This window comes from Helianthus annuus, chromosome 13 (genome assembly GCF_002127325.2).
Source record: "Helianthus annuus cultivar XRQ/B chromosome 13, HanXRQr2.0-SUNRISE, whole genome shotgun sequence".
In the NCBI taxonomy this organism is placed as follows: domain Eukaryota; kingdom Viridiplantae; phylum Streptophyta; class Magnoliopsida; order Asterales; family Asteraceae; genus Helianthus; species Helianthus annuus.
Window position 1 is genome coordinate 95,654,578 of NC_035445.2, and position 16,623 is coordinate 95,671,200.

A 16,623-nucleotide genomic window follows, 5' to 3' on the forward strand; every position below is an offset into this window, starting at 1 on the left:
ATTTAAGACCCTTTCTAGACCATATTTAACCTTCCCATCTACTACAAAATCATCAAGTTTAGACGGAAATTTGATGTTTCTAGAAGACCTCCTAAGAGTAGTGCTTGGTTGATTCTCAATTCCTCCCTCAGAATTGTTATTGTCTTCATATTCAGTATCATGCTCAGCCCTGTCTGGTACTGATTCCTCATTACTAGGTTGCTGATTATCAGCCATCCCTAAAGTAACATCTGAATCTGTTCCAGACTGCTCAGACCCATGACCTGATGAAGTGCTTGTTTGAACATTCTCATCATTGGGAGTTGAGTCAACGCTAGGGCTTTGGGTATAGTTTAAATCAGATAAATCAAAGAAATTTAAGGTATTAACTTCAGAAGAAGTATCAAGATCAAAAGACATTTTCTTTTCTTTAAAAGGAAAAACGGTTTCATAGAACCTAACATCCCTAGAATAAAACATCAATTTTTGATCAAGACTCCAAAGTTTATACCCCTTTTTTTCATTTGAATATCCAATTAAGACACATTTTTCAGCATGTATGTCAAACTTATCAGAATTATTTAACACCGTGCCGAAACAAAGACACCCTATCACCCTAAGTTGACTTAATACAGGAGCAAAACCAAACACTAGGTCGTATAGAGACTTCCCACTTAGAACTGATGACGGGGTCCTGTTTATTAGATAAGCAGCAGTTAGAACACATTCAGACCAGGATTTAAGAGGGAAACCCCCTTGAAAAAGTAAAGTTCTAGCAACATTTAACAGATGTCTATGTTTTCTTTCAACAACCCCGTTTTGCTGTGGGGTATGAACGCATGAAGTTTGATGTATGATACCATTTTCATAGCAAAAATTATTCATTTGTTTGTTAATAAATTCAGTACCATTATCGCTCCTGAATATTTTAACTGTTTTGCTAAACTGAGTTTTGATCATATTATAAAAGCCTTTAATATTGTAAAAGACTTCATCTTTTGACTTCATGAGATATACCCACACAGCTCTAGTAAAGTCATCAACAATAGTAAGGAAGTATCTAAACCCATCCCTACTTGAAACCCTATAGGGACCCCAAACATCAAGGTGAACTAGGTCACCTAACAACTTAGATTTATGGTCACTTAAAGGAAAAGGTTCCCTATGTTGTTTAGCCCTATGACACGTTTAACAAGGTTCTATTTTAGTGCTAGTTTTAATATTTAATTTATCTTTTAACACATGCAGAACAGGTTGAGCAGGATGTCCTAATCTAGCATGCCAAAGATTAACATCACAACTAGCATTGCACACCTTATTTGAAACAGAAGAACTACCACAGAAGTATAGACCATCAAACTGATTACCAGTCACAAGGACTTTCTTTAGATGAGAATCCTGAATATAGCAATTATGTTCATCAAAAGAAACAGTAAGTTTACAATCTCTAGCAAGTTTATGAACAGAGATTAAGTTAACACAGTAATTAGGCACAACAAACACATCATAAAGAATGACTTGGTCACTTAATTTGATATCACCAATTTTAGTTACCAAGGCACTAGTGCCATTAGGGTGTTTAACTTTAATGTTGAATTCGGTGACATCCTTTTGATTAATAAGACAATCATCAGTCACTACCATATGCTGGTTAGCACCAGAGTCAATTATCCATCCTACCCTTTTCCCATTGTCAACAAAGTTTGAGAAACAGTAGATAGGTTTAAATTCACAGGTAGGTTCGGATGAGAAATTGACAAAACTATTTACACATATAGAATTTGCACACATACCAGCAAAGTTACTACTCTGAGGATCACCCTTAGGTTTATCATTCAAGAGACTAAGCAGCTGAGCTACCTGATCATTTGTTAGCGAACTCACAACAGAGGAAGTATCAGTAGTATCAGCAGTAACATTATTACTAACCCTGTTACCCTTGTTCCCACCAGGTTTAGATAAGGATAGCCAACAAGTTCAAAACACTTTTCAATGGTATGACCAGTTTTATTACAATGAGAACATTTGAGATTAGGATTAAGAGTTTTTGCACCTTTTTTCTTTGAATCAATAGTTTGATTAGCCCTAGCAGCAAAGCCAACATCACTATTAGGGGTTTTATCAGAAAATTTTTTTGAGTGTAAATGAGACTCTTCTCTAGAGATGACTGAAAAGGCATCCTTCACAGACGGAAGAGTTTCTCTAGTTAATAAATTTGTTCTCACAGATTGATATGAACTATCAAGACCCATCAAGAATTGCATCAACTTTATAAGATGATTAAAGTCATTAAATTGTTTAGATGCATCACAAGAACAAGCAGGTAAGGCAAGTAATTGGTCTAATTGCTTCCACATACAATTCAACTTATGATAATATTCTGAGACAGGCATGCCATTTTGACTAAAAGAGTTGATTTTTTGATATAGATTAAACACAACAGAACCATCTATCTTATCATAAGTCTCTTTTAAATCATTCCATACATCAGAAGCAATTTTAGCGTAAACTAGACCAAGATATAGCTCCTCAGACACAGAGTTAAGAATCCATGTAAGAACAATAGAGTTGCACCTATCCCATTGTCTACCCAAGACCTCATCAGTTTTTGACCTAGGACAAGTACCATCAACAAACCCTATCTTATTTTTCACCTGTAAGGCAAGATACATGGCATTGGACCAGATTCTATAGTTTTCTGACCCCTTAAGTTTTACACTGACTATGGATAAATTGGCAGAGTCACTAGGGTGAAGAAACATGGATCACCGGCAGAGTTACTAGGAGATGTCAAAACAGTATTATCACCAGACGTAGTTGAAACCACAGAATAATCAAGAACAATAACCAATACAAATAACAAGAAAAAGAAAGAAGCAAATAAATTCGGAAATAGATAAAAAACAGAGATAGAACGATCTCACAGTGGGTGCGTGTGACTTCGATAGTCTGATTATAGGTAAAGAAGACCAGCGAAAGTTCTGTTGGTTTGCTCTGTAACAGAGACCAACAAGAACCCCTTCAATAGGCACGAACACCAATTCTGCCGTAAGCAGTTTTAAAAACACGGCCGTACAAAAAACCTGTATAATCTGCGCAACCAGTAAATTAGACACAGCGGATCAATAGGTCTGTACAGCTCCAAACACAGCTGTAATACTAACAACAAAGCGCCGCAAACCAGAAACAAACACCGCTGTAAAACTGTCTTCAAAGTGCCGTAAACTAGGAACGGACACAGCAGATTATCAACGGATAATCTGCGTAACTGATGATAAAAAACGTGGCAGCAATAAACTCTCGAACACACAGGAAATTAACGATCTTCAGATGTTCTAGAAAGTAATACAAAGCAGAGAAACAGCAGCGGCAGAGATTATGAGCAGTGAGTAACGAACAGCAGAATCGGAAGAACCCTAGATCCAAACGGATCTGTTTATCAATATGAAGTAGCAGCGGATTGAAATGCACAGCACAGAGCCAATTATGGCTCTGATACCATGTGAAAAAGATAATTCTTTTATAAATAGAACAAGATTACACAGCCTTTAAGCAATAACACTACTCAAATAAGGTGTAATCACCGATTACAATCAGCAAAAATAGAACAGATCATTCAACTGAATGATTTTGCACAGTAAGACGATCAGCAACGGCACTGGACACTCTCGAACAGGAGAAAGACGCCAAGACTTTGAGTCGATGTTCTTGAGAGCAAGAGAAAGAAGGCTGCAACTTTTTGATGATCTCCACAGGCTGAGGAGCGGCTGAATAAAAAGCCGAGGGAACCTAAGCTAGCCCAAAACAGCGAACAAAAGCAGCCCAAGAGAAAAAAAAAAGGCCCAACCGTTGGAAACATCCCATTCTTTTAGAAAAAAGCCCAAGAGCACCTCAAGAAAAACAGCAACAAAAGGAACAAAATATGAGAGAATTGAATTGGAAAGGATAAAGTTATTTATATATTTTAACAAGAACACAATAGTTGCCCTGTTGTAAGTCTTATTTATATTGCACAATTGTGTGTATTAATTCATGGATATTTTTCTCTCTTTTAGACTTACATCGTTAACTTTTTTTGTAGGGTGTTGATGTCATTTTCACTCTACAACCTCATTCAAGATCTTTATTATTTTTTTAGGTAAACCTTAAAACCAGGCATTTTCTTGAAATTTACGTTTTGAATTCTTAATTTCAATGAAGGTTGACATGCGGATATATGAATTTCCATTATTTTTTTTATCTTTCTAGAAATGGTATTGAAAAGGATCTGATCAGCAAACAAGACCTGCACCACCTATGTTAAATTTATTCTGTTAATGAAGTAACTTTTTCTTATGTTATTATTGTTTGGATTTGAGAGTATTTACATATCCCTTTGTTCAGTTTATGGCAGGATATTCAAGTTTGGATGATTCTTTGACGCGATGAATTTTATTGAATTAATCAACCTTAGGTTGAATCAATCGAAATTAGTGGTGTAGACTGATCTGGAAGTGCTTGAAACTAATTATAGGTTATAATGACTTGTCTTTTTGCTTTCATCTCAATAATTAGCTCATAGAGCAACTTTTCTATACATATAATAAGATTATTTTGACATTGAATGCTCACGAAGATGAATGATTATTGACTAATGACTACACTTTATATAAACATCCACTCTCAACTTCATTTGTGCAGAAAGTAGCAAAAACGTAGTTCACACTAAATCGTTTAAACTCTAAAAAGACCGAAACTGCAGAATTTGTGTCGGAGAAGGTGGAGGTGGAGGTGCGCGTGAAAACTTGATGTATTCTCTACCAACAACAATTTTGTATTCTTGATTTTAGTTTGATATGAAGATGCAAGATGGTCGCAACAATGAAGCCCGAGTGAGTAGTACCGGCCGCAACATGCCGGGTACTACTTCTAGTTCTCTAAAAATAGGATGAAATAGTATTTTCATAAAATACACACTGTCACCCTTTTTGTTTTCTCAAAATACAACACAAAAAAGTTATAGTCTAAAAAATCTAGTACAAAAAAAAAATATAGCACGGAAAATCTAGTACAAAAAATATAGTAAAGAAAATAGTACAAAAAATTCAGAAAAAATAGTACAAAAATCTAGCACAAAAATGTAATACAACGTAAAAATACAACACAAAATTTGGGTTTTTTTTAGTTGTCATATTTTATATAGCAATGTGATATTAAAATTAAAGATAAAAAGATGCTCAATTTCATGGTGCATTTTTTTATATAAAAATAACGTCATATCGGAAAAGTTATGAACGCTTTAAAAAATGAGAAGGGGGGGGGGGGGGGAGGGGATGCATGTGCCTTACATGTAAAAAAAGAAATCAACAAATAGGCTATTTCAAAAATACCCTTGCACCCCTTTATTTTCCTACATTTTCATTTTCCCTATTGATTTGGAAAATAAAATGTTAAATATCTTCTTATCTTACTTCGGCAAAATCAACTTTTTACTTGATCATACCAATTTATTTGTATTTTATATATTTAATAAATACATCATCATAAATTAAGGTGAGTTTTATAAAATCTTACATGGTATCAACCTTCTTTAAGACCATCCGTAATGGGGCGTGATCTTTCAAAAATTCTCGAAAAAAACGCCGCATAACGCCGACACCGCCATTACATCCGGCGTGTTCGGGCGTTTTTTTGGTAAAATTCGATTTAGCGTTTTTTAAATAACGCTTCAAGGGTGTTTGACTGGCCAATCAAATGAGGCCATGTGGGTTTAGAGAGAGAGATGGAATGTGGGGTTTGATTTGGCCGGATTTTTGGCCGGAATTTCAAGGGGGTTTGCAAGTCACAGGCACGAAGAAGAAGGGCCTTTGTTTTAAAACTTTGATATTGACACATTAGGCCCCTATAGTTTTAAACTTTAATATTTTCTGTTTTGACACATTAGGCCCAAAAGTAATTTTTTAGTATTGTATTTTTTTAATTTAATGAATTATTTTAAGTTTTTTTCGGTTTTTTTATTTTCTGGTTTTTTTCGGGTTTTTTTTTTTAATTTCAAGTAGTGTAATTTTTATTTTAAATTAATGAAGATTGCATGGGCGTTATTGGAATAATGCCCCACTACGCCACTTTTGCAATAATGTCACATGCTGACTAGACTGCCACGTGTCGAATAATGCCCCATGGTGGGGGCATTATTTTGTTTAACCACTACACATGGTCTAAATCCAATACTTGATTACTAACTTTTATTTGTCAGTCTCCTCAAGTTCTCATGGGTGACGACCCTCCTTTGTCATCCCAAACCACCATCGTTGTTCTGTCACTCTAATCACCTAATTGCAGAGTCATCATGCTATCTAGGCCTGTCAATGAATTGGATATTGATATATATCCAATCCGATCCGATCCATTTATATGAATATAAAAAATATCCACCAATCCGTTAGTTAATTCAATGGACCGATCCATTTATCCAATTAATTATATGGATCAATCCATGATCCATCCGGATCGATCCATTACTAAGACCATGCGTAGTGGTGTAAATTTTGGTGTTTTTTTATCCCCAAACACTTTTTTATTTTTATTTAATTCTCTACACCCTTTTTATTTAATTCTAGGGTTTCGTTTTGTTCGTAATCGTTGTTAGACTTGTTATGTTGATCTATGTGGCTTACGACGTTCGGATAACATCTCAAACCCTAGCTTTCAGTTTCAGGTCGTAATTTTCATACGAATCGCTTTTAAAATCGAAGAAATAATCCATCATTCCACTTATTCACACTAGGAAAATTCAGGACTCAAATCAATGTTGTCGCTGCTCAATCTAACTTTTTCAGAGGTATTTAATTCATGAACTCAGTTTCAATTTCTGTTAGAATTATGATGTTGGTAGTATCCGATTGTATACATTAAATTATGAAATTATTATGTAAATTGACTGTATAATATGGTAGATAAATTTAAACATTTGAGCCATCAGCTATATGACTTTAATTGGGGGAACATTTGAGTGATGTGCCAAACTGAACTGGTAAAAAATGGGTCAAAGAAGTCAACAAATGACTTTTTGTGAGACACGGAATGGAAAATCACTTTTTTGTGCACCAGTTTAGCATTTCATAATCAAATGCTTGTATTAGTATGTGCTATACAAGTTACATATTATTATCAGTTTTCAGATTGGTTAATAGCTTTGTCAAAACTGGATAGTTGACTGAACAGTTAGGGATGGCAATGGGCCTTGTTCTGGCCAGGTATTGGTAATCTCATACTCGGTTGTAAAATTTTGTCTCATACCGGGTCCAATACCCTTCGTGTATTTAGAAAAGTAATAATATTTTTAGATGTAATTTTTATGTGCATTGTAAAATAATAGTATTGTACAATATCAATGGGTATATTAGTATAAAGCATTGTAAAATAAAAGTGCATCCACATACAATACTTACATACGAATTTGTGCAACAATTGACCCACTAATTTATACAGTTAAAAAACAAGCATTTTCTATCCTAGAGCACATGTAATAAGTTAGGAAATGGAATGATCTATACCTTATAACAAAACAAAAAAAAAAAAAAACTTATGCCATTTGTCCTATTCTTAAAAACCTTATTGCAATGTATTGTAGGTCTTTTGGCATCCCGCTTTTCACTTTCATTTTATCTCAAATAATGAAAGTTTCCATCCTTCTCTCATATTATCTCAAATAATTCTACAAGAGATTCGAATTCCATCTTTCTCTATGATCATTTTCCAAAATATGAATGAGTTTCCATATTTAAGGATCATTGGTTGCATAAACCCTAGATCTATAAATCCATACGTATTCAGTCGTTTCTTCACATCGATTCGGTTGTTAATCGATTTATCAACATCCTCTGTTTCTTCACATCGATTTGGCTGTCAATCGATTTGTCAAGCATTATTTAAAGTACGATTCTTTAATCTGTATGCATATTTCTCTGGTCTTTAATCTGTATCAATTTTTAGGGCTTTTTTTGAATATGTTTTTGTATCAATCTCTGATTTTGTATCGATTTCCACTAAATAACATAAGTAAACATATGAATCTTTTGTGAAGCTTCTGATTTGTATTAATTTTTAGGGCTCTAATATTAGGGTTTTCTTATATTGACTTATTCTGATGTTGTATAAATTTTTAGGGTTTTTTTTAATATGTTTTTGTATCAATCTCTGATTTTGTATCGATTTCCACTGAATAACATAAGTAAACATATGAATCTTTTGTGAAGCTTCTGATTTGTATCAATTTTTAGGGCTCTTATATTAGGGTTTTCTTATATTGACTTATTCTGATGTTGTATAAATTTTTAGGGCTTTTTTTTTTAATATGTTTTTGTATCAATCTCTGATTTTGTATCGATTTCCACTGAATAACATAAGTAAACATATGAATCTTTTGTGAAGCTTCTGATTTGTATAAATTTTTAGGGCTCTTATATTCGAAAAATATTTACTACGAAACTTGGTTCTATCCCATTTAATAGCTTTTATTTCTAATGAATGAAAACTAAAAGGATAGCATGTTATTGGTTTCAAACTAATTTATGGTTGGATCGTTCATATAATTTTATTTCAAACTAATTTATACATTTTTGCCAACTTCTTATATGTTTTACAATTAAAGTGCAAGCATGATAGTCTGAAAACTTAAAAAAAAAATAGAAACATGAGAAATTACAACTTTTTGTGCTTCTATTTTGTTGGTAATTATAGTAATAGTTCATATTTTATATTGCGTTTTTTATTGTAACTAGCATCTGATAACATTTTTTCATTTTGTAACGGGTCTCTAATAGGTCATGTTGATTTAAATTTTTGGCAGCTTCCATGTGAATTTTTGGGTCAGAGCATTGCTTCTATTAGCTTGCAGGTAACACATCCTTCGACTCAAATAATGTTCTGTTAGCTTGCACGTACAAGTAAAAATACCATGTAAATGATAAATTTAGCCAACTCAGATGTAGAATAATGTTCTTTTGTGCTTAAATATGTCTATAAAGGTTCATTTAGTAAATTTAAAGCATTGGAAGTTATGACATGTCGTTTTGACCATTTTAAGTTGTATCTTGATTATTATAACCACATAAATTGTCTATGAGTCATTTTGACCCATTTAAGTTGTATTTTGATTATTATAACCACATGAAATGTCTATGGGTCGTCTTGACCCATTTAGTTTGTATTTGAATAAAGTGACCTCATAGATGTAGAAAAATGTTCTTTTGGGCTTAGCTCGAATGGAATTGAGTTTAACCGAGCCCGAGTCTAAATATGAGCACCACATTAAATGACTAAGACATTACACTTTTTTACCAATTCACCAACCAACCAAAACATTTCATGCATATTATTCTCATTGTTTTCCTTTTTTCAGGGTCTTGTTGTCACTCTCCTTTGGGATGAAGCTAGGCACCAGACTTCAGGGAAGTTAACCACATCATACTACATTCTTATTTTGATGGAGGTACGACACATGCTTAGTATGGTATTACTCTAAAAACACGCACTTGCCGTATGTATTTAGTGTTTTTTTCCAATTGGTTTTCATGTCGCAGTTAGACAATGTTGTTTCAAGTTTCCAATCTTCTCAAGTGACTCTCATCTATCAAGGTTTGTGGATTGATTGATGTTGGTGATCTTCTTCGCCGAGTTTTGCCTCTCACGTTTTCTGGTGAGTTGTGTTTGTATAATGTTTAGGTTAATATCTTTATTGAAAGTTGAGCTTTGTATTTGTAGTTTGATTTTCGTCTTTGGGTTTGAGTCTGCATTCGAGGTTAAGTTCCAATTTGTGGGGTGCTCTTTTCCATTTGTGCATTGGTTTCCTTCTTAAGATTGGGCTTGCATTTGGAACTAATTTTCCGCTTGGGGGGTTTTAGCAATACGTTTGGGCATGATTTTTTGTGTAGTTAACAAGGTTTAGGAGTTCTTCCTTTGGGATTTATATGTATACTTTTTTTTAAGTTTTAAATTGTAATTATTACTTACCACACTCATTCTTAGGTCTTTATTTTTAGAAGGAGATTGACTTTTTTTTTTCATAACAACTGTGTGTTTAGGTTTAGAAGAATATAATGTTAAATTTTGTTGGATTTAAGTATTGATTATTTAATATACATAAGTTTTTTAACCAAAGAATCCATGTTTGGTCGGTGGTTCCATCACCTTTTTTTTTGAATGGCTAAACTTGCACACCATGAGGATTGAACCCATGACCTCCTACTATTCTACACCTTATCTAACTCATCAACACCATTGGGCTATTCCCAATGGATCCATCACTTACTTACCTGGTCATTGTTTAGCTAAGTCAAAACTACGTGTTCTACCCCCCATCTAAGGTCAAACCCATCAATGTTACTTGACATTGTCAAACCATCTATTGACCTATTGCCCACTATGTCAACTACCTAATCTGTTGACACTCCCCTGTATAGAGACATACTTAAATAGTTTACATTATCAAGTATATTGAGGTCTGCATCCTACCTCCAAAGATGTTGTTCATATCTAATCTATATACACACATGCATTATTCATATTATTTGATTTTTTTTGACATATTATTTGAAACTTTTCTTTATCTTGACATGTTATTTGAAACTTTTCTTTTATTTAAGCAAACATCAAAAGACCTTCATGATGACCAATCAAGAGTATAGGACTTGGACGTATGATTTTGAATCGCGGTCTCCCTTATGTCCAAAGCCGAAAATTGACCAGGTAAGATGTTCATTGTATTTTTTCACATTTTTAAATGTAGCAAATTTATTTTAGTATTTATGGACCAAACAATTTTTGTAATTTTTTTTCATTTTCTTAGATTATAATTGTCACAAACAATTTGTGATCGAAAGCTAAATATTTAACTTCTTAGCTAAGAGGATCCCAACTTCAAACTTTGCTTTACGCCTCTAAAATGGTTGAGCCGACCGTAGATACAGTCTTTGGTGGCAAGCGGATGGGATGGTATATGGTGGTTGAAGAAATTAAGGAGCTGTATTTTTTTTTTTGTTTGGCTCACGAGGAGATCGAAGATAAAATGTGAAGACTTGCCTATTTGGAGGGGATTTGATGTTGGGTTGCAAGGGGTGGGCATATAGTTTGTTTTATTTTTACTGTTTTAATGGAACGAAATAAACTTTTCATGTACTCATTTATCTATAATTTTTTATTTCAGTAACATTTTATACGTTTATATTGAAAAGTTCTTTCATTACAAAGATCATCTCAATGCCAGTAGATATTATATGTTTCTGTTAAGCCACCCGCGAAACTCGCGGGATCTTAAACTAGTTAGTTTATATAAGCTCTGGTCTCTAGCCTCAGAAGTGTTAAAATAGGGTTTATTTCCATCTTTAAATCTAGCATAGTTTAGGGTTTTTTTTATTGTAACATCAAACCCCATGGCTTAGTATCAGTTCTATGAATGGAACTGTAACATTGTCTTAATTATGAATGAAACACGTGTTAATGAGAACTACTTTTTGTTGACACATATTATCATGCTATATAAAAGAAAATTGTCATGGAGCTAGCCAAGCACTTTGAGTTGCCTTAGATTAAAAGAATGAAAAAAGAGTGTGCATGGTACATACCTGAACTTGAGACAGACATGTTTGTATTTATTGTACATTTCACCAAAAAGATCGTCTTTGCAAAATCCAATATTACTCAAAACCATCAACAGTTTATATGCTTCACAACATAAACTATAAAAAATATACGGTTTAACTTGCAACTAGTTCGACATAATTATGGCCAAGTATCTATTGACTGTGAAGAAAATAATATGTTAATTGCTACTTGGTTTTCTTTATACCAGCGTTTGTCCGAGTTACCTGATTTTCTCATTATACGAGTTGACGCAACCCGGGCGTTGCAGCGGAATGTTGATTATGAATGTCTTTAATATCAATATATGGGATGTGAAAATTTTGAAGTCTATTATTTTCATTTAGCAACACGTTATAGCAGTTTACTTCATCATCAATATGGGTTTTCCTTTGTTTATGCAATACCAATAGTTTTCATATCATTTTTCTAGAAATACACTTTTATCTTTTATATTAGTACTTGTTCTATTTATTATAGATGTTCTTTCTTATAGAGTGATTTTGTTTTCATAATAATTATTTAGTAAACGTTATCCCGCATGTTCAGTGGCGAAGCTTGAATTTTTTACCGGGGGGCGAAAACGTATATACCCAAAAAAATTCTATATAACCCGGGGGGGCGAAAACGTATATACCCAAAAATTTCTATATAACCCGGGGGTCGAAAACATATATACCCAAAAATTTCTATACGAAAACTACATGTATAACACTACTGGCCGAAAAGTTTGGGGGGTCGGGCGCCCCTCCCGGCCCCTTCAAAGCATCGCCCCTGCGCATGTTGCTGCGGGATGTTGGTTATAAAAGTCTTAAGTATGCATGCACCAATAACATAACAAACCAAACTACATAACGTACCAAATCGTCTCACACGATTTTGAAATTTTATAACAATGATTCATGCGAAAGAATTAATATAACGGTACTAAATAAATAAATTAAATTGTTGCGGCTTCTATATTTTTTTGGTAAAGGAGAACAAAATCACTCTCATTCTTCCCTTGATGGTTCACAAAGTACTACAACAAAAAACATGGCCATAAACTCTCTATCTCCATCAAATTCATAGGTTTATTATTCTTGTTTTATTTTTGTTCTTCTTCTTAACATTACAGTTACAAAAGTATCAATCAAAGGAAGGCAACATTTGTAGCCGTAAACGGTTGAACCATGGCCTGATCCATCGCTCATAGCAAACACGTTTAAGACAACCGATGCAGCCATCACGGATGATGATTAAAAGTCGTGTCGTCAATGCATGCCTATGCCAGAGGTTCATTTTGAAAATATAAATAAAATGAACACTGATGATTATGTTTGTAACTTTTGTAACTGTTATGGACTTATGGTATTATGATGCAACAAAAATAATATATTTTTCATTGCATGAAAACAAACGTTAATATTAAACTTGCTAACTTGCCCACCCAGTTCTAACCCACTACATGCATAACATGCATACACTTGCATGGCAAGTTTGGACATATACTGCAATTTTGGACATAAATGACTTCATAAATTCCTAAAATAACATAAAGAAAATAACATAAATAAATAACAACAATTCTAATAACAATTTTGAACAATAACCGATCCTTCTTCATCACTTTCGTAACCGATCCGCAATCAAATTATGCTGCAAATCTTTCGTATCTTTGTTGAAAATTTTCGTCGCGTCACTCGCCACCATTGATACGCTGTCGCACAACCACTAAGACCGACGCCTGGTTCAAATCTGAAAGGGATAACGACAAACATAGTAAGTGCACATAATTTGATCCTCCAAATCGAAATTGTTAAAGTAATTGCGTTTCGAGAAGGAAAAGTAACAATTATGGAAAAGGCATATTGTTGAATCGATTGAACAAAGTGTAAACAATACCGTTGATGTTGAACGTGGCTGACGAATTGTTGGTTGCGATTAACGAATGGCGCTTGAAGTGGCTGGAAATTGATTGAATGAGTTTCTAAATGGGACGATGGGGGTTATATAGGGTGTGAAACAACGGAAACGGTGTTGGAGGAGACGCGTCAGTTTGATTATAACGGTAAAGTCATGACGGTAGGAACGGTGTGCCAGAGACGGGAAAGGATGGTGTTCAATTGTGGTGAACTTTAATTGTGAAAGAAGCGGTAATTGAGTAATGTTGGTGATGCGATGGTTGTTTGGAATAGTCAAATGGTGGTGTGAAAGAAAGCGGTGGGGCTTGGAGTTAGACAGAAACCGGTTGTGTGAGCGGTTACTGTAACGGTGGTGGTTATCGTTAAGTTGCTTTATGAAGACAACATCGGAGGCTTGGAGTTTCTTTTTAAACGGCACGTTGCTTTATTTCTTTTCAAATGGCGCGTTTTGTAAACTGGTGACCCAAGTTACTTTTTGTTATGTATAGTAATTTCTAAGCAATCATATCTGTTGAAAGTTCATGGTCAACATACTAAATAGTCTAAATATTGAGATTAAACATTCAAATTTTGATGTGCTACTGAAAGTCACTCTTTTCCATTCAACCAAACAGGATGTGAACAAATGATCTACGGTTTCCTCCCCTGTCTTGCATAATTTGCATAATGTTTCACCCCGGTGAGTGTTATGCTTGTGCAGGCCAACCAATGTAGCTAACCTGTTTTTTTCTGCCCTCCAATTTATCCATTCAAACGGATAGAACGGGACTGCATATCAAGACAAGAAGACCCAAATGGATTTAACCAAAAACTGCCCATTAGGATCCAAATCTCACTTCCAGCAATCCTTTTCATCAGAAAGTTTAACCCCACCTAATAAACCATTAAGATTGTTGAGTTCTTGAATTTCCAACGAGGTCATCGATTCCCTACGCCACCCCGAGATCCAACTCCATTTTTGATTCCGACTAGAGAACCTGTCTGCCACTGTAACATTCTTATTTGTCTCTAATTCAAAAAGCTTTGGAAACTGGTCCTTTAGAGGTTCATCCCCAATCCATCTATCAATCCACATCCGAATCTTTGAATCATCACCCACCTCTTATGTTTAGGGGTGTTTGACCTGGCTTTTTTTTTTTTTTTTTTTTTTTTTTTGGCTTATGCTTATATTTTAAAGTAGCTTATGCTTATTTTCTTTCATTTGATAAGTTATTTTTAAGTGTTTGTATTAGCTTATATTCTGCAAGTTGATAATTAATAATTAATCTTTAGTTGTTTGTTAAATTATTTTGTATTATGGGAAGAGGTATAATATCATTGTGTGTAATGAGTAAAAAACCATCTTCTTCAAATAAGCTTATTCAAATAAGCTAAAAAACCATGTTCCCATAAGCTTCTTGGAATCTAACTACTATAATAAAAGAAACCAACTTTTGGACGCGTTTTATTCATTGAAGGTATCCTTAAATTTATATTTATCTAAATAAATAATAAATTAATATTAAATCTTATCATACTTTAATAAAATATTATCCTCAAATTTAAATTGTTAATTTATTATATTTTTAAAACAAATACCTCTCTTATTTACTTATCATATATTAAATATATAAATAATAAATTAACATTAAATGTTATCCTAATTATTTAAAAACATAACTTTTTTTTTATTATTTGGTATACAAAATTATGTTTATTCAACTCGAGTAAAACGCGAGGTTTTTAAGGATATAATTTTTTTATTATTTGGTAGATTTTCAACTCGACTATACACGAGTTTTTTTTTAAGATACGGCGTTTTTAGTATTTAATATATAAAATTACATTTATTTAACGCGAGGTCTTTAAGGATATATTTTTTTATTATTTGGTAGATTTTTCAACTCGACTATACACAGGTTTTTTTAAAGATACGGCGTTTTTAGTATTTAATATATAAAATTACATTTATTTAGGATATAATTTTTTCATTATTTGGTAGATTTTTCAACCCGACTATACACGGGTTTTTTAAAGATATGATGTTTTTAGTATTTAATATACAAAAATACATTTATTTAATCTGTGTAATACACATGATTTTTAAAGATATAACTCTTTTTTTATATCTATTCAACACATGTAATATACGGGGTTTTTAAGGATGTAATTTTTTATTATTTGGTAGATTTATTCAACCCGATTATACAGGGGTTTTTAAGGATGTAATTTTTTATTATTTGGTAGATTTATTCAACCCGATTATACACGGGTTTTTTTTAAAGATACGACGTTTTTAGTATTTAGTATACAAAATTACATTTATTTAATCTGTGTAATACACATGGTTTTAAAGATAGGGGTATTGGATTTTAATAATCCCAAGTTTCACTGATTGGCCGGTAATAATCTCAACTTCAAAAATTGCCTACAACAGTCCCAACTTGTAAGATTTTGGTCACCAATGATCCTTGTCTAACTGGGTTATAACCCAGTTAGTTTTTTGAAGTTTTGAGCGGCGGAGAAGGTAACTAGAGGTTCGAGATGACAAGTGGTGGTCTCCTTTGGTGGTTTCAGGGGTAAAAAAGGTCGTCGGAATAAGTTGCAGGTCACCGGAGTTGCGTAGATGGTGGAAATTTTAAACTTTTGAGAAACGGAGAAGATTATAGGAGGTCGGAGATGATTGGTGGTGGTCTCGTTTGGTGGTTTCAGGGGTAAAACGGGTCGCCGGAATAAGTTGCAGGTCACCAGCCCAACAAGGTTATAACCCAGTTAGACAAGGATCATTGGTGGCCAAAATCTTTCAAGTTGGGACTGTTGTAGGCAAGTTTTGAAGTTGGGATTATTACCGGCCAATTAGTGAAACTTGGGATTATTAAAATCCAATACCCCTTAAAGATATAACTTTTTTATTATTTGATATAACATTTATTTAACCCGTACAATTTACAAGGTTCATAAAGATATAAGTTTTTATTATTTAATATATAAAATTACATTTATTCAACCCGTGTAATACACGGGGTTCTAACCTAGTTAGCTTATATAAGCTAATAAGCATAAGCTTAAAAAGCTAAATCAAACATCCATTAGTGCTTATTTTGTAAAAATAAGCTAAAAAAGCTATAAGCTTGGATAAAAA

The 16,623-nt window shown here is 33.5% G+C and overlaps 1 protein-coding gene across 5 annotated transcripts; it reads left to right on the plus strand.

The window, feature by feature from the left end:
* The first annotated feature begins 6,584 nt into the window (after nt 1–6,584).
* Nucleotides 6,585–11,182, plus strand: LOC110898769. Of its 5 annotated transcripts, none has more exons than XR_002569610.2 (6): nt 6,585–6,799; nt 8,784–8,857; nt 9,362–9,451; nt 9,543–9,658; nt 10,605–10,707; nt 10,808–11,182. XR_002569610.2 is itself a non-coding variant. In XM_035982105.1 (5 exons), exons 1-4 carry the CDS (start codon nt 7,706–7,708, stop codon nt 9,612–9,614), a joined length of 399 nt encoding a protein of 132 aa, XP_035837998.1. In that variant the 5' UTR covers nt 7,581–7,705; the 3' UTR covers nt 9,615–9,658; nt 10,605–10,760. The 5 variants fall into 5 exon arrangements, 1 of the variants encoding a protein (XP_035837998.1); XR_002569608.2 differs by having other exon boundaries at nt 6,587–6,799; nt 8,810–8,857; XR_002569612.2 differs by having other exon boundaries at nt 6,587–6,799; nt 8,810–8,857; nt 10,862–11,182.
* The last annotated feature ends 5,441 nt before the right edge of the window (nt 11,183–16,623 follow it).